The sequence below is a fragment of the Pongo abelii genome, chromosome 1, assembly GCF_028885655.2.
Source record: "Pongo abelii isolate AG06213 chromosome 1, NHGRI_mPonAbe1-v2.0_pri, whole genome shotgun sequence".
In the NCBI taxonomy this organism is placed as follows: domain Eukaryota; kingdom Metazoa; phylum Chordata; class Mammalia; order Primates; family Hominidae; genus Pongo; species Pongo abelii.
The window spans coordinates 67,377,685-67,402,142 of record NC_071985.2 but is presented as its reverse complement, the minus strand read 5'-3'; the positions used below and the strand labels follow the sequence as shown (position 1 = coordinate 67,402,142).

Here is a 24,458-nt window from a genome sequence, read left to right as displayed (position 1 = left end):
AAGATGTAGAGAAAGTCAAGAAAGTGATAAATGAACAAAATGAAAATATTAATACAGAGAAAAACCTTAAAAAAACAGAAGTAATTCTGTAGATGAAAAGCACAACGAAAATGAAAATTTTACTAGAAAGATTTAAAGGCAGATTAGAGCAGGCAAAAGAAAGAATCAGTAAATCTGAAGATAGGACAGTAGAAACTATTAAATCTGAGGGACAGAAAGAAAAAAGTTTAAAGAAAACTGAACAGAGCCCCTTGATGGGACTTGTGGGGCACCATCAAGCAGGCCAACACACACACATTATGGAAGTCTAGAAAAAGAGTAGAGAAAGAAAGGTGCAAAGAGAATATTTGAATATATAATGGCTGAAAACCTCTCAAACTTGATGGAAGACATGAATATAGACCTCAAAGAGCCCAATGAACTCCAAGTGAGATGAACGCAAAGAGATCCACACCAAGACATATTATACTCTTGAATGCCAAAGACAGAGAGAGAATGTTGAAAACAGTAAGAGAGAGAAATTATTCATCACTTTACAAACGATATTCATAAGATTATAAGCAGATTTCTCATCAGAAACTGTGGAGTCCAGCAGGGAGTAGGTTGATATATTCAAAGTTCTAAAAGAAAAAAAATAGCCAAGAATCCTATATTCAACAAAACTGTCCTTCTAAAGCAAGGATGAAATTAAGATATTCCCAGATAAACAAAAGCTGAGGGAGCTTTCCCACAAGAAATGCTCAAGAGAGTCCCGCAGGGTGAAATGAAAGAACATTAGATGGTAACTTGAAGCCATATGTAGTAAAGATCTCAATAAAAATAAATATAATACAAACATCATAAAATCATAATAAAAATAATATTTAAAAGCTATCATCATTGTAATGATTTATAACTGCTCTTTTTTGTTTTTTCAAGATTTAAGAGATTAATATATGTTTTAAAAGAATAACTACTCGTCTAAAAGATAGTATTGTAACTTTGGTTGGTAACTCCACATTAAATTTTGTTTTCCACATAATTTAAGATATTAATGCACGTTAATTAATTATTAGTTTATATTTTCGGGAACACAATGTAATTTTGTGACATCAACAACCAAAAGAGGTGGAGTCAGAGCTGTCAAAGAAGCAAAGTTTTTGTCTGTGACTGAAATTAAGCTGACATAAATCAACTTAGAGTGTTATAAACTTACAATGTTAAATGTAATCTTCATAACTGCAAGGAAAATAGCTACAGAATTTACACAAAAGGAAATGACAAAGGAATTTAAATGTTTCACCAAAAAATCAGTTAAAAACAAAAGAAGACAATAATCCTGGTAATGCAGAACAAAAGAGCTATAAGGTGTATAGAAAGCAAATAACAGAATGACATGTTTCTTCTTAATAGTAAATTACTTTAGGCCAGGTGCGGTGGCTCATGCCTGTAATCCCAGCACTTTGGTAGGCCGAGGCAGGCGGATCATGAGGTCAGGAGATCGAGACCATCCTGGCTAACACGGTGAAACCCCATCTCTACCAAAAATACAAAAAAATTAGCCGGGCGTGGTGACAGGCGCCTGTAGTCCCACCTACTCGGGAAGTTGAGGCAGGAGAATGGCATGAACCTGGGAGGCGGAGCTTGAAGTGAGCGGAGATCACGCCACTGCACTCCAGCCTGGGCGACAGAGTGAGACTCCGTCTCAAGAAAAAAAAAAAAAAAAAAGGAAATTAACTTTAACTGTAAATGGATTAAACTTTCCAATAAAAAGACAGAGATTGGCAGAATAAATTTTAAAGCAAGATCCAATTACATGCTGTCTGTAAGAGACTCACTTTAGAGTCAAAGACATAGATAGAAAATGAATGGACGGAAAAAATATTCCATGTAAATAGCAACCAAAAGAAAGCAGGGGTGCCTATAATGATATCAGACAAAATAGACTTTATTTAATTTATTTATTTTTATCCTGCACTGTCTTCCCTCCCCTTCCAAAATAGACTTTAAGTTTTAAAAAAAGTTTACAAGAGACAAAGAAGGACATTACTTGTTAATGCAAGTTTCAACATATCAAGATGTAACAACTATAAACATCTACACACCTAATGACAGACCCTCAAAATATATGAAGCAAAAATGGACAAAACTGAAACAGAAAATAGACAATCCTAAAATAATCATTGGAGACTTCAATACCCCACTCTTAATAATGAATAGAATAGTAAGACAGAAGATAGGTTAGGAAATAGAGACTTCGACAATATATTAAACTAGCTAGATCTAAAAGACATATACAGGACACTCTACTCAACAACAACAGCATACACATTCTTCTCAAGTGCACATGGAACATTTTCCAGGATAGATTATATATTAGGCCAGAAATTCTCAACAGATTTTAAAAGAGAACATACAAAGTATCTTCTCTGACCACAAAAGGATGAAATTAGAAATAAATAACAGAAGTTAAAGTAGAAAATTCACAAAATTTTGGAAATTAACGCAGTATTAAACAATGGATCAAAGAAAAAATTACAAGGGAAATTAGAAAATCCTTAGAGATAAATGGAAATGAAAAAACAAAACTTATGGGATAAAATAAAAGCAGTGCTAATGGGAAAATTTATAGCTATAAATGTTTACATTTTAAAAAGAAAAATCTCAAATAACACAACTTTACAACTTAAGGCTCTAGAAAAAGAACAGTAAATTAAACCCAGAGCTAGCAGAAGAAAAGAAATAATAAAGATTACAGCAAATAACAATGAAATAGAGAAAATCAATGAGATCAAAAATTGGTCCTTTGAAAAAGTCAGCAAAATAAACCTTTAGTTAAGTGGATTAAGAAAAAGAGAAGACTGGCCGGGGGTGGTGGTTCATGCCTGTAATCCCAGCACTTTGGGAGGCCTCGGCAGGTGGATCACCTCAGGTCAGGAGTTCGAGACCAGCCTGGCCAACATGGTGAAACCCTGTCTCTACTGAAAATACAAAAATTAGCTAGGCATGGTGGCGGGGTCCTGTAATCCCAGCTACTTGGGAGGCTGAGGCAGGAGAATCACTTGAACCCGGGAGGTGGAGGTTGCAGTGAGCTGTGATCATGCCATTGCACTCTAGCCTAGGTGACAGAGCAAGACTCTGGCTCAGAAGAAAAAAAAAAGAAGACTTAATAATTACTAAAGAAGACTATAAATCATTAAATTCAAAATGAGTCTGGGCATGATGGTTCATGCCCGTGATCCCAGAACTCTACAAAACCAGGATGAGAGGATTGCTTGAGGCCACAAGTTCAAGACCAGCCTGGGCAACATAATGAGACCCAATATTCACAAAAAATAAAAGTAAAAAATCCAGACAGGTGTCATACATCTATAGTACTAGCTAATTGGGAAGCTGAGGAAGGATGATTACTTGAGCCCAGGAGTTTGAGGCTGTAATGTAATTACATTAATTACATTGCTGTAATGTAATTACATTAATTACATTAATGTAATGTAATGAGGCTGTAATGACTTCTAGCTAATTGGGAAGCTGAGGCAGGAGGATTGCTTGAGCCCAGGAGTTTGAGGCTGTAATGAGGCATTTGATATGCCACTGCACTCCAGCCTAGGTAACAGAGCAAGACCCTATCTTAAAATAATAATAATAGTAAAGTGAAAGTGGGGACATTACTATCAATTCTACAGAAATAAAAAGGATTATAGAAGAGTACTCTGAACAATTGTACACCAACAAATTTGGTAGCCTAGATGAACTAGAAGGGTTCCTAGAAACACAAAATCTACTAATGCTAAATCAAAAGATATAGAAAGTCTGAGTAGAATGGAATACTATGCAGCCATAAAAAAGGATGAGTTCATGTCCTTTGTAGGGACATGGATGAAGCTGGAAACTATCATTCTCAGCAAACTATCGCAAGGACCAAAAACCAAACACTGCATGTTCTCACTCATAGGTGGGAATTGAACAATGAGAACACTTGGACATCGGAAAGGGAACATCACACACCGGGGCCTATCATGGGGTTGGGGGAGGGGGGAGGGATAGCATTAGGAGATATACCTAATGTAAATGACGAGTTAATGGGTGCAGCACACCAACATGGCACATGTATACATGTGTAACAAACCTGCACGTTGTGCACATGTACCCTAGAACTTAAAGTATAATAATAATAAAAAAAAGAAAATCTGAGTAGACCTATAACTAGCAAAGAGATTAAAACAGTAATCCAAAATCTCCTGACAAAGAAAAGTCCTGGACCTGATGGTTTTGCTGGTGAGTTATACCCCAAACACTTAAAGAAGAATTAATACTAATTCTTCTTAAACTGTTCCAAAAGATTGAAGATGCAGGATCACTTTCTCACTCCTTCTTTGAGGCCAGCATTACCCTGATACTAAAGCCAAACAAGGCACTATAAGAAAAGAAAAGTATAGGCCAATATTCCTGATGAACATTGATGCAAAAGTCTGCAATGAAATACTAGCAAACCACATTCAACAGTATATTAAAAGGATTAAACACGATGACCAAAAGGGATATTTTTCCTGGAATGCAAGGATGCCTCAATATATGAAAATGAATAAATGTAATATACCACATTAACAGAATGAAAGAAGAAAACTACATAATCATCTCAATAGATGCAGAAAAAGCATTTGACAAAATACAGCACCCTTTCATGAAAAAAAAATGTCCAACGAACTAGGATTAAGAAGAAACTATCTAAACATAATAAAAGCTACATATGAAAAACCCACAGTGAACATCATACTCAGTGACAAAAAACTGGAAGCTTTTCCTCTAAGATCAGGAATAGGAAATGCCTGATTTCACTAATTCTGTTTCACACCATACTGGAAACTCTCACCAGGCAATTCGGCCAAAAGAAGAAGGAAAAATAAGAGACATCTTAATTGGAAAGAAAAAGGTCAAATGATCTTCATTTGCAGATAATGTAGTATTTTGTAGAAAAATCCAAAGATTCCACACATAAAAAAACTGTTAGAACTAAGAAATGAATCCAGCAAAGTAGCTGGATACAAAGTCAAAAACAAAACAAAACAAAAATCAGTTGCCTTTCCATATGCTTACAATGAACAATCTGAAAGGAAAATTGTGTGAACAATTTCATTAAACAATAGCATTAAAAAGAATAAAGTACTTAGGAATTCACTTAAGGAGGTGAAAGACTTGCACAATAAAAACTACAAAACATTGCTGAAAGAAATTAAAGAAGACATAAACAAACGCCTCCCATGTTTATTTATGGATTGGAAAACTTAATGTTGTTAACATGCCAATACAACCCAAAACAATCTACAGATTCATGCAATCTCTATCAAAATCCCAATGACATCTTTTGCAGAAATAGAAATGTCAGTCCTAAAATTTCGAAGGAACTCCAAACAGCCATAACAATTTGAAAAAATGTTCAAAAAAGCTGGAGGACTCACCTTCTGATTTCAAAACTTACTACAAGTTTATAGCAATCAAAACAGTGTGGTGCAAGCATTCTTATACACCAATAACAGACAAACAGAGAGCCAAATCATGAGTGAACTCCCACTCACAATTGCTTCAAAGAGAATAAAATACCTAGGAATCCAACTTACAATGGATGTGAAGGACCTCTTCAAGGAGAACTACAAACCACTGCTCAATGAAATAAAAGAGGACACAAACAAATGGAAGAACATTCCATGCTCATGGGTAGGAAGAATCAATATCATGAAAATGGCCATACTGCCCAAGGTAATTTATAGATTCAATGCCATCCCCATCAAGCTACCAAGGACTTTCTTCACAGAATTGGAAAAAACTACTTTAAAGTTCATATGGAACCAAAAAAGAGCCCTCATCGCCAAGTCAATCCTAAGCCAAAAGAATAAAGCTGGAGGCATCATGTGATCTGACTTGAAATTATACTACAAGACTACAGTAATCAAAACAGCATGGTACTGGTACCAAAACAGAGATATAGACCAATGGAACAGAACAGAGCCCTCAGAAATAATGCCGCATATCTACAACTATCTGATCTTTGACAAACCTGTCAAAAACAAGAAATGGGGAAAGGATTCCCTATTTAATAAATGGTGCTGGGAAAACTGGCTAGCCATATGTAGAAAGCTGAAACTGGATCCCTTCCTTACACCTTATACAAAAATTAATTCAAGATGGATTAAAGACTTAAATGTTAGACCTAAAACCATAAAAACCCTAGAAGAAAACATAGGCAATACTATTCAGGACATAGGCATGGGCAAGGACTTCATGTCTAAAATACCAAAAGCAATGGCAACAAAAGCCAAAATTGACAAATGGGATCTAATTAAACTAAAGAGCTTCTGCGCAGCAAAAGAAACTACCATCAGAGTGAACAGGCAACCTACAGAATGGGAGAAAATTTTTGCAATCTACTCATCTGACAAAGGGCTAATATCCAGAATCTACAATGAACTCAAACAAATTTACAAGAAAAAAACAAACAGCCCCATCAACAAGTGGGCAAAGGCTATGAACAGACACTTCTCAAAAGAAGACATTTATGCAGCCAAAAGACACTTGAAAAAATGTTCATCATCACTGGCCATCAGAGAAATGCAAATCAAAACCCCAGTGAGATACCATCTCACACCAGTTAGAATGGCAATCATTAAAAGGTCAGGAAACAACAGGTGCTGGAGAGGATGTGGAGAAATAGGAACACTTTTACACTGTTGATGGGACTGTAAACTAGTTCAACCATTGTGGAAGCCAGTGTGGCAATTCCTCAGGGATCTAGAACTAGAAATACCATTTGATCCAGCCATCCCATTACTGGGTACATACCCAAAGGATTATAAATCATTCTACTATAAAGACACATGCACACATATGTTTATTGTGGCACTATTCACAATAGCAAAGACTTGGAACCAACCCAAATGTCCAACAATGATAGACTGGATTAAGAAAATGTGGCACATATACACCATGGAATACTATGCAGCCATAAAAAATGATGAGTTCATGTCCTTTGTAGGGACATGGATGAAGCTGGAAACCATCATTCTCAGCAAACTATCGCAAGGACAAAAAGCCAAACACTCCATGTTCTCACTCATAGGTGGGAATTGAACAATGAGAACACATGGACACAGGAAAGGGAACATCACACACCGGGGCCTGTTGTGGGGTGGGGTGAAGGGGGATGGATAGCATTAGGAGATATACCTAATGTTAAATGGTGAGTTAATGGGTGTAGCACACCAATATGGCACATGTATACATATGTAACAAACCTGCACATTGTGCACATGTACCCTAAAACTTAAACTATAATAAAAAAAACAAAATAAAAATAAATAAAAAACATTGTGGTGGCATAAATGCAGACATATGGAAAGATGGAATAGAATAAAAAGCCTGGAAATAAACCCTCACATATATGGTAAAATGATTTTTGACAAGGGTGCCAAGACCATTCAATGGGGAAAGGACCATCTTTTCAACAAACGGTCCTGTGTAAACTGGATGTCCACATGCGAAATAATGAAATTGGACCCTTACATAACACCCTATATGAAAATTAACTCAAAATGGATTGAAGACCTAAATTTAAGGCATAAAACTATAAAACTCATGAAAAAACATACGGAGGGCAAAATCTTCACAACATTGGATTTGGCAGTGATGTCTTGGATATGATAGGAAAGGAAGAAGCAACAACAAAGAATTGGGCTCCATAAAAAATTTAAAAATTTGTACATCAAAAGGTACTATCAAAAGTAAAAAGGCAGCCTAAAGAATGGAAGAAAACACTTCAAAATCATATGTCTGAGAAAGGATAGATATCCAGAATATATGGAGAACACCTAAAACTCAACAACAACAAAGAGCAACATGACTCAAAAATAGGGAAAAGACTTAATTAAACAAAACATTCCTCCAAAGAAGATATACAGATAGCCAATAGCACATGAAAAGATGCTCTACACGACTAATCATTAGGGAAACGCAAATCAAAACTATAATGAGATACCATCGCACACCCATTGTGTACCAAAAAAAAATAAGATAACAAGCATTGGTGAGGATATGGAGAAATTGGAACTCTTTTGCATTTGCTGGTGGGACTATAAAATGGTACAAACTGTGGAAAACAGCATGGAGATTTCTCAAAAATTAAAAATAGAATTACCATATGGTCCAGCAATTTAACTTCTGAGTATATACTCAAAAGAATTGAAAGCAGGGTCTGGAGAGATATTTGTACATCCATGTCCATAGGAGCATTATTAGCAATAGTTAAGTGTGGAAATAGTCCAAGAAACTATCAATGGATGAATGGCTAAGCAAAATGTGAGATTTTAAATATATATATATATGTGTGTATATATATATATATATGCAATGGAATATTATTCATCCATAAAAAGGAAATTATGACAGACTACAACATGAATAAATCCTGAAGACATGCTAATTGAAGTAAGCCAGTCACAGAAAGACAAATACTGTATGATTTCACTTATATGAGGTACTTAGGATAGTCAAAGTCATAGAGAAAGGAAGTAGAAAGGTGGTTGTCAGGAGCTGGGAGGAGGGGGGAAATAGGGAGTTACTGTTTAATGAGTAAAGAGTTTCAGTTTTGCAACATGAAAAGACTTTTGGAGGTGGATGGTCATGATGGTTGTACAAAATTATTAATACATTTAACGCCACTAAACCGTACATTTAAAAATAGTTAAGATGGTAAACATTATATGTACTCTCTCACAATAAAAATATTGGAAAAAAATGTATTTCAGATCATATTACTCCTTTTCTCACCGTCTACACTGCTTCTCAACACCCCCAATGCTACCAATGACTGCTGTGTCAGTGAGAAATTCAACACCCCTACAGTGACCTTCAAGATCCTAGAGAACTGGCCCCATTTCCTCTCTTATCTCGTCTCTTCCTACTTCCCTCCCCTCACTCATTCCATTCCAGTCACATTGGCCTCCTTGCGGTTCCTCAAACATGCTGGACACATTTCCACTTAAAGTCTTTGCGCTGGCTTTTTACTCTACCAGGAATGCTCTTTCGGTAGATACTCACATGGCTCCCTCTCTCACCTCCTCAACTCTTTGTAGAAATCTTGTCTCCTCATTGAACCACTACCAATTTCTTTTATCCTGCTCCACATTTTTTCTATTCTGATTATAACCTTCAACCTCACTAGATAATGTACTTATTTATTATGCTTATTGTGTGCCTGTCTCCTTCACAAGAATATAGACTTCTTGGAGGCAGGGATTTTTTGTTCTGTTTGCTGATGTATTTCAAGCACCTATATTGGTACCTGATACTTGGTAGGCATTTAATAAACAGGTATTGAAAGAATGAATGAATAAAATTTTCATCTAAAGTTGAATTAGTAACTTTTGGCTCACTAGGGAAAGGAAACTAAATATGTTTCACCCCAGGCAAATTTAAGATTCAGGAGTATTCACAGAGTAAAATGTTGTAAGAAATCACCTGCTACATTCAACTAACCCCCTTCAATATATATGTAGGTAAAGATGGATTAAAATGCACACTAAGGGCAAAGTCCCTGTCAGGTTGAGACTGTAGAAGGGAAGGGGCTTTGGTTGGAGGGTGTTTGTATGAATTGTGTGCATGCTTGTGGGTCCCTCCCATGAACCTTAACACAGGTCACCAGATGGTGCCTAGCTTCAAAAGCACCACATAATCTGGACCCTGCTCATCTAACTGGTCACAATTTGTCCTCACCACACTAAACAAATGGGGGTCTGGCAGTGTGCAAGGCTGGGAGAGGGGCCAAGGGAAGAGTTCATTCTCCCTCTCTTACGGTGGAATTTTCCTGGCAGCCAAGATGATGAGATGGAAAAAGGCAGACCAGTGGCTACTCCAGAAATGCATTGGCGGGGTCAGAGGGATGTGGCGCTTCTATTCCTACCTCACAGGCAGTGCAGGTGGGTTCTTGGGGTTGTTCCTGGGGCTTTTGCAAGTTCCTAATGGTTTTCATGTTGCCCTAAGCCCCAGTTAACAGTTATGTGTGTCTGTGGTGAATATAAAAATGTTTAATAATGCGGTTTGGATAAAAATCTTTGAAAACTGAGGTCCATAGTGTAGGTTAAGGGAAAAGTAGTCAGAGTCCCTTTAACTCGTTTATTCATTCATTCATTTAACAGTGTCATTGAGCACCACTTTGTGGCAGCCACTGGGCTGGTAGGTTGGGTTACAAAGGTGAACAAGAGCCATAAGTCCCTGCTTCACAAAGCTGCCATTTTGGTGGGGAGATGGACGAGGAACACATAAACAAATCCCTGTAGTGGGAGTGATGGGAACACTGGCTTCTGTTCTATTGGGTCCAGTAGTTACTGGGTTCTGGGAGGCTGGTAGCTGGCCTTGGCTGACACTCCAGCTCAACAACATTAAGTTCCATCCAGACCTTAGCCCTAATTTTCAGGGTGAAATCCTGGGTCTCCAAGGAGCAGGTAGGGAAGAACTCGATGGACTACATCTTTCACTTTGCCACTCAGAGTTCAGGCCTGGCCAAGTTTTAACAAAAGGGAATATAGTCTTTGGCATCTTTTGGCTCCAGTGTCCTTCTGCAGGCCATTCTCAGTCCATGATCTAGGAAATGTGGTTTTTTTCCCCAATCTTCATTTTCTTTTGGACAAAATTTAATTACTTCATAATCCACCCCCAGAGTCTTGCAGTTTTCCCTCCAGTGATGGTTTTTCTAACACCAGCAACAAAAAGTCAAAGGATTCCCATGCATTAAGCCTCTTCTCCCCATGCCTCCAATTCTCCCCCACAGTAGAACTTTTCTAGACATGATACCTTGAACCAATCACCAGGAATGATGATTGATGCAGTGGAACAGGCTGGTGGGGGATGTCAGCTGATTCACCCAGATGCAACCACCAAAGGGGCAAAACTAGGGTATAGCTCTGTGCCTCTTCTGTCTCACCCATAGGTGAAGAATTGGTGGATTTCTGGATCCTCACTGAGAAGATCCTGAGCATAGATGAGATGGACCTGGAAGTGAGAGACTACTACCTGTCCCTCCTCCTCATGCTGAGGGCCACTCATCTGCAGGAGGGTTCCAGGGTGGTAACCCTCTGTAACATGAACATCAGTAAGAATTATAAAGCATCTTTTTGGGGGGATGCAACAAAAAAGTAAATCCAGTGTCTGATAATCCTCAGTCTCCTTCTTTGCAGGAAACCCCACTTTCTTTCCATCTTCTATGTATCAGAGAGGCTAGTGGCAACCCCAATCCTTAACCAGGAAAGTATTGAAAGACACAGTTGCCCTTAAGCTGGCACTTGCCTCTCTCTGAGATACTACCTGCTAATGAAGGCTGGCTGGAAGGAGGTGGCAGGAATTGGGGCAGGATACTTGAAAAGCACCTGTAACATTTAAGTCTATGTACTTTTGTAATTTTATTTTTTTAACTAGGATTCTCTAGAACAAACTGCAGCCCACCAGCCAAATGCACTGTATGTGGCCTGTGAGCTAAGACCATTTTTACATTTTCATAGGGCTAATTTTATGTGATTTACAAAGCCAAAATATTTACCATCTGGCCCTTTACATAAAAATTTGCCAATTTCTTCTCTAGAATGTAAGATTTATTTATATTTGTTTGTTCATTGATTAGATGATGAGGCATTCCTAACTCAAATACAAATGTGCTCCAAAAGATGTGCTATTTGGGATTAGTCACACTCCTCTCTACTCACATAGGTAATCGAGAATTGACGACATTAAAATCAGGGCTAGTTCTGCTTATCCAGTCCAAACCTCTTCATCAAAAATCCTGTTCAGACGTAGATGTCTCTTTTTCTTGATCGTTTTTCTTGTGCTTTTGCTTTTCTTTAAAATAACATTTAATAATCTAAAAAGTAGCTAGAGGAATCCCATAGCATGGCTTATTTCTGTGGAGAATAAGATAAAGGGATCACTGTGTGCTGAGAAAACCATAAAAATGTGTCGACTCTATATTTAAACTATTCATACTCCAGGATTATGTGAGGAGCTAATAAAATGCTATACACAAAGACATTTGAAAAAATTTAAAAACCTCTCCAACACCATCATCACAACATTTTCACCCATCATTCTCTGTATTATTTCCAGAGTCCCTCCTGAACCTCTCCATCTGGCATCCCAACCAGTCAACCACTAGGAGGGAGATCCTGAGCCACATGCAGAAAGTGGCTCTGTTCAAACTCCAGAGCTATTGGCTTCCCAACTTTTACACCCACACCAAGATGACCATGGCCAAGGAGGAAGCGTGCCATGGTCTGATGCAAGAGTACGAGACTCGCTTATACAGCGTTTGCTATACCCACGTAGGAGGGCTCCCTCTGAACATGAGCATCAAGAAGTGCCACCACTTTCAGAAACGGTACTCAAGCAGGAAAGCCAAGAGGAAGATGTGGCAATTGGTAGATTCTGACTCTTGGTCTCTGGAAATGGACCTCAAGCCAGATGCTATTGGTATGCCCCTACAGGAGACATGTCCTCAAGAGAAGGTGGTTATACAAATGCCTTCCCTGAAAATGGCTTCTTCAAAGGAAACAAGAATCAGTTCCCTGGAAAAGGATATGCATTATGCAGAAATATCCAGCATGAAGAATAAAGCCAAGAGCCACCTCCACATGGAAGCCCTCTTTGAGACAAAGGTCTCTACTCACCTGAGGACTGTCATCCCCAACATCAATCACTCCTCCAAGATGACAATTCAGAAGGCCATCAAGCAAAGCTTCTCCTTAGGATACATCCACTTGGCCTTGTGTGCTGATGCCTGTGCAGGGAACCCTTTCCGGGACCACCTGAAGAAGCTGAATTTGAAAGTGGAGATCCAACTTCTTGACCTCTGGCAGGACCTGCAGCATTTCCTCAGTGTCCTTCTGAATAACAAAAAGAATGGGAATGCAATCTTTCGTCACTTGCTGGGTGACAGAATCTGTGAGCTCTACCTGAATGAGCAGATTGGTCCACGCTTACCACTCAAATCCCAAACCATTCAGGGCCTGAAGGAACTATTGCCTTCTGGGGATGTAATCCCCTGGATTCCCAAAGCCCAGAAGGAGATTTGCAAGGTAGGCCATGCCTCACAGAAATAAGTTAGTATCTGGCAAATTAGGTCAAAACTGACTAAAAATCCCATCTGGTCACCTATACTGGCTAAGTGACTATATAATTACCCACATAAACCTTTACATATTGAAGAGTTGGTTGATCTGTTAAGGCAGGGGTCCCCAGCCCCTGGGCCGCAAATCTGTATCAGTCCATGGCCTGTTAGGAACTGGGCCGCACAGCAGAAGGTGAGCAGCGGGTAAGCAAGCATTACTGCCTGAGCTCTGTCTTCTGTCAGATCAGTGGCAGCATTAGAGTGCAAACAGTATTATGAACTGTGAATATGAGGGATCTGGGTTGCACACTTCTTATGAGAATCTAATGCCTGATTATCTGAGGTGGAACAGTTTCATTCTGAAATCATCCCCCCAGCCCCAAGTTCATGGAAAAAACTGTCTGCCACAAAACTAGTCCCTGTGCCAAAAGGGTTGGGGATCACAATCTTAAGGCACAAATTTTGCAACGTCCCCCAAATCAGCCAAAAACTCTAAAGTACACTGGAGGTGGGGAGTGGTCGATGTCCATTCCTTCTTCACTTTCTTGTTATGTGAAGCTGCCCCAAACCATGAACCTCAGAGTATTCTATGAGGAGAATTTTAAATTTCTGTTATAAACATTATGTATTGAAAAACAAGGTCTCCCTTTACTAGACTAGCCATCAAGGAAATGTTCAATTAGGATGAGTTTATTTTTATCTCAAAACATTAGATAAAAGCAAGAGAATACTCTGAAGACTCACAGGAAGTGATGCCCATCATATAGCTATTGTGTCAAGTTCTTAGCAGAAAGCAAATGGCAAAGTTAAGTTGGGTAACAGATGAGAGACAAATAAGAGGAACTACTCACAAAGGAATGGGTGGTGCAGTGGGGCAACCACAGGGATAGTGTCATACCATAAAGTCAGTAAGGGCAGGGCACCTTTGTCGTTCCTAGGTATGAAGACCTGAGGACAGGAAGCAATTACTAGAACCAGGAGAGAAAGAGCTGTATGGAATGGGACACTTACTTGGCAGAAGCTGTAATCATCAGTTAAGGGATATAACTAGTTCACAATGATCTAGGTTGGAGGGATTGGAGAAATAGATACCCCAAGCTCACTCTGCTCCTGATTTCCCATCTCCTGCCAGGACACCTCATCTGATAAACCCAAACAGAGGACAAGGGAACAGATTGATGTGGCTCACACAGGTTAATCTTCCAAGGCACAAACAGGGTGAAGAAGAGTAGAAAGTAGATCTGGAGGAGAAAATAGATAAAAATCATCAAATTATTTAGTGCATTATAATGTATTTACCTTGTAAAGCACATTCACACACATTGTGTCCTTTACGCTTCTTAGCACTCCCAAGAGACAGACAGAATAGTCTTGTTGCTTCTCTTGTACAGATAAGGGAAGTGAGTCACACAGAGAGTAAGTGAATTAGCCCAAAGCCATGCAGCTAGCTAGTAGATGATCCAGGATCAGAATCCTGGAGTTTTTGGCTCTAAGTCTGGCATGATTTCCAGTATATCATAATTATCCAGGGTTGTACAGTGAGGTAATTTCAGAATAGATCAGTCTAGTGGATCCACAGCCAAAGTGCTCCTTTGCTCAATTTTTGATTAATTAAAGCACAGTGGTCTTTCGGCATTTTGTGGAGGCATTTTACGACAGAGATTCAGACTGGGACTCTGCTTTCTGAATCAGCAGATTCTCACAGCAAATACTTCTGCCTGGGGCTTGGGGGCTTGGTGCAAAGATACTGAAGATATTTGTACGTGGAGAAGACTAGCCTATCACAGTTACTCATACTAAACATTTTTATATCATTCTTGACTCACCTCTTTGTCTTACACCCATGTCTAGTCTATTGGCAAACCCTGTTGGCATTACCTTAAGAAATCCAGAAGTGACCACTCCTTTCCACTGTTGTTACAACCACTCTCACCCAAGCCCTGTCCTCTTACCTGTAATATTGCTATTGTCTTCTAACTGATGCCTCGGTGTCTACCCTTGCCCCTCAGCAACTCATTTACATGCCAACCACAGTGATTCTGTCAAAACATAGTGTAATTTAACTGAAAATAAATAAAAGGAAATGAGCGAGGACCTTGAAAACAGATGGCTGTCTCAATGAAGATTTTTACTTTCAGTAAAATCCAAAGTCCCTAATAAATCTAGCAAGGCCCTACATGATCTGCATGCCACCTCTCCTATCTGGCTTCACCTACTATTCCACCCCCACCCCATGCTCATCATCAACTGTGCCAGGCACACTGCCAGCTTGGCTGTGCTCTGTAACATACAGATAACTGCATGGCTTAGTCTCTCACTCCCTCAGGTCTCCATTAAAGAGTCACCTTTTCAGTGAGGACTTCCTTGGCCATTTGATATAAAATTTCAACCAGATCCCCATTTTATTTTTCTCTGTAGCACATATCACTAAATACATACATACTCAGAGTGACATCAGCAATATGGTGAAATAGGAGGTCCCCAGCTTTTGTTCACCCATAGAAACATGGACTTGCCAACTATCCACAGACAAAAGTGCCTTTTGATGAGCTTTGGGACCCAAGTTGGAGGTTGCACCACCCCAGTGGAGTTCAAGACTGAGGAAAGCTGCTTTGAAAAAGCAGTCTCATGCCTCCAGTAGTAGGCCTGTCAATCAGGATCCTGGCTGCAGATCCAGAGTCAGCCTCATCTCCTGTGGACTCAGCTCCAGCATCATTTGTTCATAATTTTGCCACCAGGCCCACCCTCCTATGGTCTTAGCAGAAACTATGGCTGCTTAACACCCTGTTAATGGCCCAATGCCTTTGGGTCTCATTAGACATGGAAGCAGCCCTGTGACCCAGCTCCACATTGCTCAACTGCAGTCACAGAGGAAATATCATCTGCCCTGAGATCCAGCAGGAACCACACCCTGATAACAGGCTTGCTGACCCCAGTCCTGATGACAGACTCTGAGGCAGCCCTGTCCACCCATGGACCTAGAGACAGCCACATTCAATGGCTTTTCCAGACTGCTAGCAGCCTCAGTTTTATCCCTGACCACCTGTGGACTCAGCTGTAACCCAAACCACCTGCAGACCTTGAGACAGCCCCAACTGCCTTTGAACCAGGCTCTAACTCCATCTGCCCACAGGTATAGCTCCAGCTTCACCCACCCATAGACATAATGACCTTACTCATGGAACCCAACAGTAGGCCTGCCTATAAACATTGCCAGCTAACCAGCCCAGAATCTCTGACTGGCTAATTGCAAAGGCTTTTATGTGTGTGGCAAAACCAGTCTGTGAAGACCAGAAGAGGTGACTGCTCCTTCAAGTGTACACACGCCAATGCAAGGATACAAGGGTCATGAAAAATCAGGTACATGTAATATCACCAAAGGAAATTAATAACATTTCACTATCTGACCCTAAAGAAATGGAGATCCATAAACTGCTTGACCAAATAATTCAAAATAACATCTGAAAAAAATTTTTTCTTGTACTTTTTATGAAGAATTTCTAAACTGTTTAACACAATAATCCTTTTTTTAAGAGACAGGGTCTCACTCTGTCACCCAGGCTGGAATGGAGTGGCATGATCATAGCTCACTGTAGCCTCCAACTCCTGGCCCTAAGCTATTTTCCCACCTTGGCCTCCCAAAGTGCTAGGATTACACGGGTGAGCCACCATGCCCAGCCAAAATAATCATCTTAGAGAAGCTCAATGAGTGATAAGAAAACACAGATAAACATGGACAAAATCAGAAAAAATGCATCAACAAAATTGGAAGTTTAATAAAAAATAATAAAAGATCCAAATAGAAATCCTGGAGCTGACAAATATAATGACTAAACTGAAAAATTCAATAAAGAGCTTCAACAGCAGGCTTGATTAGGCTTCAAAGTCTTAAAGTAATTGAAGTTGTTATCAACATAAAACAGATTTATGTTTTAAGCAGAAGAAAGAAATGAACTCAAAGATAGATCATTTCAGGAATAAAAAGAATGAAAAAGAGCAAAGAAAGCCTAAAGGACTTATGGGACACCATCAAGTGAACCAATATGCACATAGAAGTCTCAGAAGGAGAAGCAAGAGAAAAAGGGATAGAAAGCTTATTTAAAGAAATAATGGCCGGAAACTTCACAAATCTAGGGAGGGAAATGGATACCTAGATTTCTGAAACTCAAAGATCTCCAAATAGGCTGAACCTAAAGAGTTTCATACTCAGACATATGATAAATAAATTATTAAAAGTCAAAGACAAAGAATTTTGAAAGAAGAATGGGAAAAGTGACTTGTAATATAAAAGGGAGCCTCGAAAAGACTATCAGCAGATTTCTCAACAGAAACCTTGTAGTCCAGGAGAGAGTGGGATGATATATTCAATATGCTGAAAGAAAGAAAAGGAAAACTGGCAATTAAGAATTCTTTACCCAGAAAAATTATCCTTTGAGAGTGAAGAAGTGTTTAAAAAAAATCTTTCCCAAACAAAATACGAGTTTGTCACCACTAGACCTGCCTTACAAAAAGTGCTAAAGGAACTTCAAGAATAAGGTGAAATGAAAAGATGCTAAATAACAATACAAAAGCATATGAAAGTGTAAATCTCACTGCTAAAGGTAAATATAAGGACAAACACATAATACTGTAATATTGTGATAAAGGTATATAAATCACTTTGAACACTAGTATGTAAATTAAGACAAAGTCGTAAGAATAATTATAACCACAGAAATTAGTTAATGAAAACACAATATAGAAAAAATAAAAGCTGACATCAAATATGTAAACTATGGCAAGTGGAAGAAAAGTATAGAATTTTGTATGCAATTGAAGTTATCAGCTTAAAGCAATTGAAGTTAAGTTGTTATCAGCTTAGATTTATGACTATAAAATGTTTAATGCAAGGTTCATGTTAACCACAAAAAATGTATAGTAGATACCTAAAAGATAAAAAGAAAATAAAGTATATCACTACAAAAAAAAATCAAATCACAAAGGAAGGACAGCAATAGAGAAAGAGAGGGAAGAAGAGAACTACAAAACAGAAAACAATTAACAAAATGGCAACAGTAAGTCTTTACCTAACAATAATTACTTTAAATGTAAATCGTCTTAACTCTGCAATCAAAAGACATTGAGTAGATGAATGTATAAAAACACAAGACCCAAAGATACAAAAGACTCATGATAGATTTAAGAACACAGATAGGCTGAAAGTGAAAGGTTGAAGAAAGATATTTTATGCAAGTGGTAACCGAAGAAAGCATATTTGGCTATACTAAATCAGATAAGATAGAATTTAAGCCAAAAGCTGTCACAAAAGCCAATGGAGGTTATTATATAATGATAAAAGGGTCAATTTAATAGGAAGCTGTAACAATTATAAATACATATGCACCCAACATCATCACCTATATATATAAAGCAAACATTGACAGATCTGAAGGAAGAACTTAATCTTCTATTATTATTGTGTTGCTTTAATAGAAGACTTCAACACCCCACTCTTCATAATGGATACATTATACAGACAGAAAATGAACAAAGAAAGAGCAGAACTGAACAATCTCATAAACCAACTGGACCTAACAGTCATACACAGAACTTTCTACTCAACAGCAACAGAATAATTATTCTTCCCAGGTGCACATGAACATTATCCAGAATAGATTATGTGCTAAGTCACAAAAAGGTCTTAACAAATTTAAGATTAAAAATATTCCATAGCCAGATGTGGTGGCACATGTTTATAGTCCTAACTGCTTGGGAGGCTGAGGTAGGAGGATCACTTAAGCCCAGGAGTTCAGGGTTACAGTGACCTGTGATCACACCACTTCACTCCAGCCTGGGTGAAAGAATGAAACCCTGTCTCTAAAATAATAAAATGAAATAACATCACAAGTTTTTTTGTTTTTTGTTTTTTGTTTTTGAGACAGAGTCACTCTCTGTCACCCAGGCTGGAGTGCAGTGGCGCAATCTTGGCTCACTGCAACTTCCGTCTCCTGGATTCAAGCAATTCCCCTACCTCAGCCTCCTGAGTAGCTGGAATTACAGGCGCCCACCACCATGCCCACCTAATTTTTGCATTTTTCTTAGAGACAGGGTTTCACCACATTGGCCAAGCTGGTCTCAAACTCCTGACCTCAGGCAATCCACCTGCCTCAGCCTCCCAAAGTGCTGGGATTACAGGCGTGAGCCACCACGCTTGGCCACAAGTATTTTTTTTATCAAATGCAATGGAGTGAAACTGGAAATTAAGAATAGAAAATGGGAAAATTTGTAAATACACAGAATTAAACAACATACTTTTAAACAACTAGTAGCTCAAAAAAAAAATCAAAAAGGGCATTTGAAAATACTTGAGACAAATGAAAATAAAAACAACATACCAAAACTTATGGGATGAGCAAAAGCAGTACTAAGATGGATGTTTATAGCAATAAATGCCTACATTAAAAAAGAAAAATCTCAAATAAACCACCTAACTTTACACCTCACAGAAACAGAAAAAGAAGAATTAAACCTAAACTTATCAGAAGGAAGAAGAGGATGAAGATTAGAGAATAAATAAATGAAATGGAGAATAGAAAATCAATTTTTAAAAACATAAAACTAAGTTTGTTTTCTTAAGCAATAAATGAAACCAACAAATCCTTAGCTAGGCTTAAAAAAAGAGAGAGAAGTTTCAAATAAATAAAATTATAAATGAAAGAAAAGATGTTACAATTTATTCTCACAGAAATAAAAAGGATAATAAGAGACTATTATTAATAATTATACACCAACAAATTGGACAACCTACAAGAAATAAATTTCTAGAAACATACAACTTACCATGACTAAGTCAAGAAGAAATTGAAAGCCTGAACAGACCAATAACAGTTGAAGAGACTGAAGAAGTAATAATAAACTTCCCAAAAGAGAAAAACCAGGGACAAGATGGCGTCACTGGTGAATTCCATCAAATATTTTAATAATTAATACCAATCCTTCTTACTCTTCCCAAAAGTATAAGGAGAGAGAACACTTTCAAAGTAATTTATGAGGCTAGAACTCTGACACCAAAGCCAGACAAAGACACAAGAAGAAAAGTAAACCACGGGTCAACATCCCTGAGGAAAACAGATGCAAATATTCACAAGAAAATACTAGCATGGCCAGGTGCAGTGGTTCATGCCTGTAACCCCAGCACTTTGCGAGGCTGAAGTGGGAGGATTGCTTGAGCCTAGGAGTTCGAGACCAGCCTGGGCAACATGACAAAACTCTGTCTTTATAAAAGATAAAAATATTATCTGGGCATGGTGGTGTGTGCCTGTGGTCCTAGCTACTTGGGATGCTGAGAAGGGAGGATTTCTGGAAGAATTTGAAGCTGTAGTGAGCCATGTTTGTGACACTGCATGCCAGCCTGGTGACAGGCAAGATGCTGTCTTTAAAAAGAAAAGAAAAAAATACTAGCAAACCAAATACAACAGCCTATTAAAAGAATTATACACAATTACCAGGTAGGATTTATCCCTGGGTTATAAGGATGGCTTGACCTATGCAAATCAATCACTGTGATGCAACACATTAACAGAATTAAAGGTAAAAATCACATGATCAGCTCAATAGATGCAGAAAAATTACTTGACAAAGTTCAAAATATTTTCATGACAAAAACTCTCAAAAATTACACATAGAAGAAAGGTACTCCCACACAATAAAGGCCATTTATGAAAAGCTTGCTGCAACATCATACTCAATGGCAAGAAGCTGAAATCATTTCCTCTAACATCCAGAACAAGCTAAGGATCCTCATTCTTGCTCCTCCTCGTCAACAAAATACTGGAAGTCCTAGCCAGAGCAAGTAGACAAGAAAAAAATAAAAATAAAAAAAGGCATCCAAATAGAAAAGGAAGAAGTGAAACTATATAGAAAAAGTAAAACTATCATGCCTCTGTTTGCAGATGACATGATCTTATATGTAGATAACCCTAAAATTACCACAAAAAACTGTTAAAACTAATAAGCAAATTCAGTAAAGTTGCAGGATAAAATCAATATTCAAAAACAGTTGTGATTCTATACACTGACACTAAACCTGCATACTATTTTTCACACTGGATGCCCAAATTTACATTCCTGTTTGTGAGACTGTAAATTGGTGTGACCAGTATGGAAAACAGTATGCAGATTTCTCAAATAATGAAAAGTAGAATCACCTTTTGATCCAGCAATCCCACTTCTGGGGATATATCCAAAGGAATTAAAATCTGGATCTTGAAGAGATATCTGCACTATCATGTTCATTGCAAAATTATTCACAATAGCCAAGATATGAAAGCAACTGAAATGTGCATCAAAAGTTGAATGGATAAAGAAAATGTGGCGTATATGATGGAGTATTATTCAGTCTTTAAAAAGAAGGAAGTCCTGCCATTTGCAACAACATAGATGAGACCTGGAGGACATCATGCTAATTAAAATAAGTGAGACACAGAAAGACAAATACTGCATAATCTCACTTATGTATTGAATCTAAATCAGATAAACTCATGGAAGCAGAAAATAGAATGGCAGTTGCCAGCAGCTTTAGGGAGGTGTTGATCAAAGTGTACCATGTTTCAGTCACGAGAGATAAATTTACTGTACAACATATGAAATATCATTTAACAATTCTATATTGTATACTTAAAATTCACTGAGAGAATAGGTCTTGTGTTAAGTGTTTTTACCATAAAAGAAAGAAAAAAGCAAACAAAACCAAAGGGAACAGGAGGAAACTTTTGGAGGATAGGTTTGTGGTATTGATTGTGATGACAGTTTAAAGGGTGTATACTTATCTTCAAAGACATCAAGTTGTATACATTAAATTTCTACAGGTTTTTGTGTGTCAATCATACCTTAATAAAGGACTTAAAAATAATTTTTAAAATACATACATAATATATGTGTATATATAAAATAAATGTATAATTCTCATAATGTATATGAATACATATGTGCATATAATGTGCATCTATGACATACACATAAAATATACTTGTATTATATTTCAAATGAGACATAATGTGTATATATAATATTTATAGACATATATTTCTATTCTTTTGCTTATTTTCTTTTTTTAGCTTTCATTTTAGGTTCCAGGGTACATGTGCAGGTTTGTTATATAGGTAAATTTGTGTCACAGGAGTTTATTGTACAGATTAGCAGCACTTGGGTCTTGGGGTGCACGTTCACTTTATGTGGAATGGTTGGATGTAGGCTGCCCACAGAGCCAGGATATGTGACTCTGCACCACCCCCTAAGAGCTCAAGCCCAGGGGTTCGGTTGTAACTGTAATTCTACCCCGAGGGACAGAGCACAGCTCTGGTCCAGCTTTGGGGAAGAAGGAGTACTCTGGAGGTTTGGGCCCACAGAGTGGGTTTGGGAACCTGAGCCAATAGGGCTCAGTGGCAACTCAGTTCCCTAGGGATGAGGCACTGTGTAGTGGTGACTCTAGACCCTGGGACGGTGGGGCTCAGAAGTATCCCAGACTGTGAAGCCAGGTGCAGTGGCACCAAATATCCTAGAATACTTGGGATACAGGGAAAGGGATGTCTTAGCAACTAGGACTCTAGAGGGCTAGTTCAGCTACAGGGAAGCAGGGTACTATAATTCTTTTGGCCTGTAGTGTGGGGTGCCTCAGCTCAGCCACTGTTCTGTTTCCCTGGGACCTGGGGTACTATGTCATCTTAGTCCTGGAATACACAGCTGCTCAGTGCCACTTCAGCTTAGGCCCAGGGTTGTAACTATTCCAGGTAGCCCAGGCACTATTTCCCTGGGATGTAAGATGCCACTCAGCTTAGGTATTGGTGTACATGACCACTCTTCTGGGAGGCAGGACACTGCTTTAAATCAGGCATGAGAATCATGTGACTGCTCTGAACAGCCAAGGTTCTGTTTTCCCAGGGGCCAGGGTACAGCAGCAACTGGAGGGATAGATGGAGCAGTTCCACCAATGCATCATTTTCCCAGAAAGGCGTGTGAAGCTTTGGCTTCAGTTCACAGGTTCGGGGCTCAGCAGTGACTGGGAGAGAAATATGGGGCAGCTCCAATAAGGCACTGTTTCCTCAGGAGGCAGTGTGCCATTTCAGTTCAGGCCCCTAGGGGCAGGGTGCAGCTGCAGCTGAGAGTGGTAGATAAAGCAATTCTACCAAAGTGCCATTTCCCCAGGAGGGAGTGTAGAGCTTAATGTTCAGCCTGAAGGGGTTAGGTAGAAGTGGGCAGAGCAGTTCCACTTGAGGTTGGCCCCAAGGGGAAGAGTGTGACAGCTGCCTGCAACTTGGCTTGGGGATGTCAGGTCATCGGGTGGGGGTGGTTTGGCAGCAGTTTACCCTCAGGGATGAAGGGAAGCTGTGGCTGCTTGCCCCTGGAGCAAGACACATTCCAGCAGTAATACCAGTTCCAAGATGGTATAGCACAGTAGTCTTGCAGGCCACAGGAGTCAGGGCACAGTGTCAACTCCTTCTCTGGTGGGAGCATAGCTGTGTGGCCGTTAGGCAGCTCCCTCAGCTGGGCTTAGTGCCTGTGAGGACTGCAGGGGACCCCAGTGGTGAGGACTGTAGGTGTCTAATGTGTTCATGAGGGCTGCTGAGATCTTCTAGCCTAGCTTTTCACAATAGGAAGAAGTTCCTCTTGGTCCCCAGCTGATCCAGGCTCAGGGAGTGGGTGGTGGAGGCCCAATGTTTCCTTTCATTCTCTCTGTGGCTATCCTGAGTTTCTGTGCTCATCAGGGTTTCTGTTACTCCTTCAATATACACTTTCCTTTTGTTATTTTAACTTTTATTAGAATGTAGTTATTCATGTATTGTTTCAGCTGTGTTTATTGAGGCAGGGGCAAGTGCTAGGGGCTTCTAGTCAGCCATCTTGCTGACATCACTCATCTTGATCCTTGGTTTTCTCATCAGTACATTGGGGATCATAATGGCTACCTCAAAGACACTCTATATGCAGCGCCTGGTAGTGAGTAGGTAAATACATGTTCATCCTCTTCTGACCTTTTATCAGACACATATAACCTTAGAATAGGTCATTAGAGATTCTGTCATCCCTTCTCTCATTGTACAGCTGATGGGCCAAATTCTCAGGTCTCACTGCTATTTACTGACAAGTGCAGAGCCAATGTCCAGATTCCTGCTCAGTCTATTGCAAGGTTAGTAAACTACAGTCTGGGAGCCAAATTCAGCTTCCCACATGTATTTGCATGGCCAGCAAGCTAGGGATGGTTTAACATTTCTTTATAGTAGGAAAAAAAAATCAAAAGAAGAACATATTAGGGCACATGGATAATACATGAAATTCAAATTTTAGTGTCCATAAATAAAGT

General features: G+C 39.0%; 1 protein-coding gene across 4 annotated transcripts in view; it reads left to right on the top strand.

Moving 5' to 3' along the window:
- The window catches only part of RGSL1 (regulator of G protein signaling like 1), a 118,125-nt gene that overhangs the window by 11,384 nt on the left and 82,283 nt on the right, over positions 1-24,458 (top strand). For all 4 annotated transcript variants that reach the window (XM_054524543.1, XM_054524524.1, XM_054524522.1 and 1 more), the window contains exons 5-7: positions 9,843-9,947; positions 10,958-11,119; positions 12,124-13,091. In XM_054524543.1, coding sequence (XP_054380518.1) covers positions 9,843-9,947; positions 10,958-11,119; positions 12,124-13,091 — 1,235 coding nt within the window. The remainder of the gene's footprint in view (positions 1-9,842; positions 9,948-10,957; positions 11,120-12,123; positions 13,092-24,458) is intronic.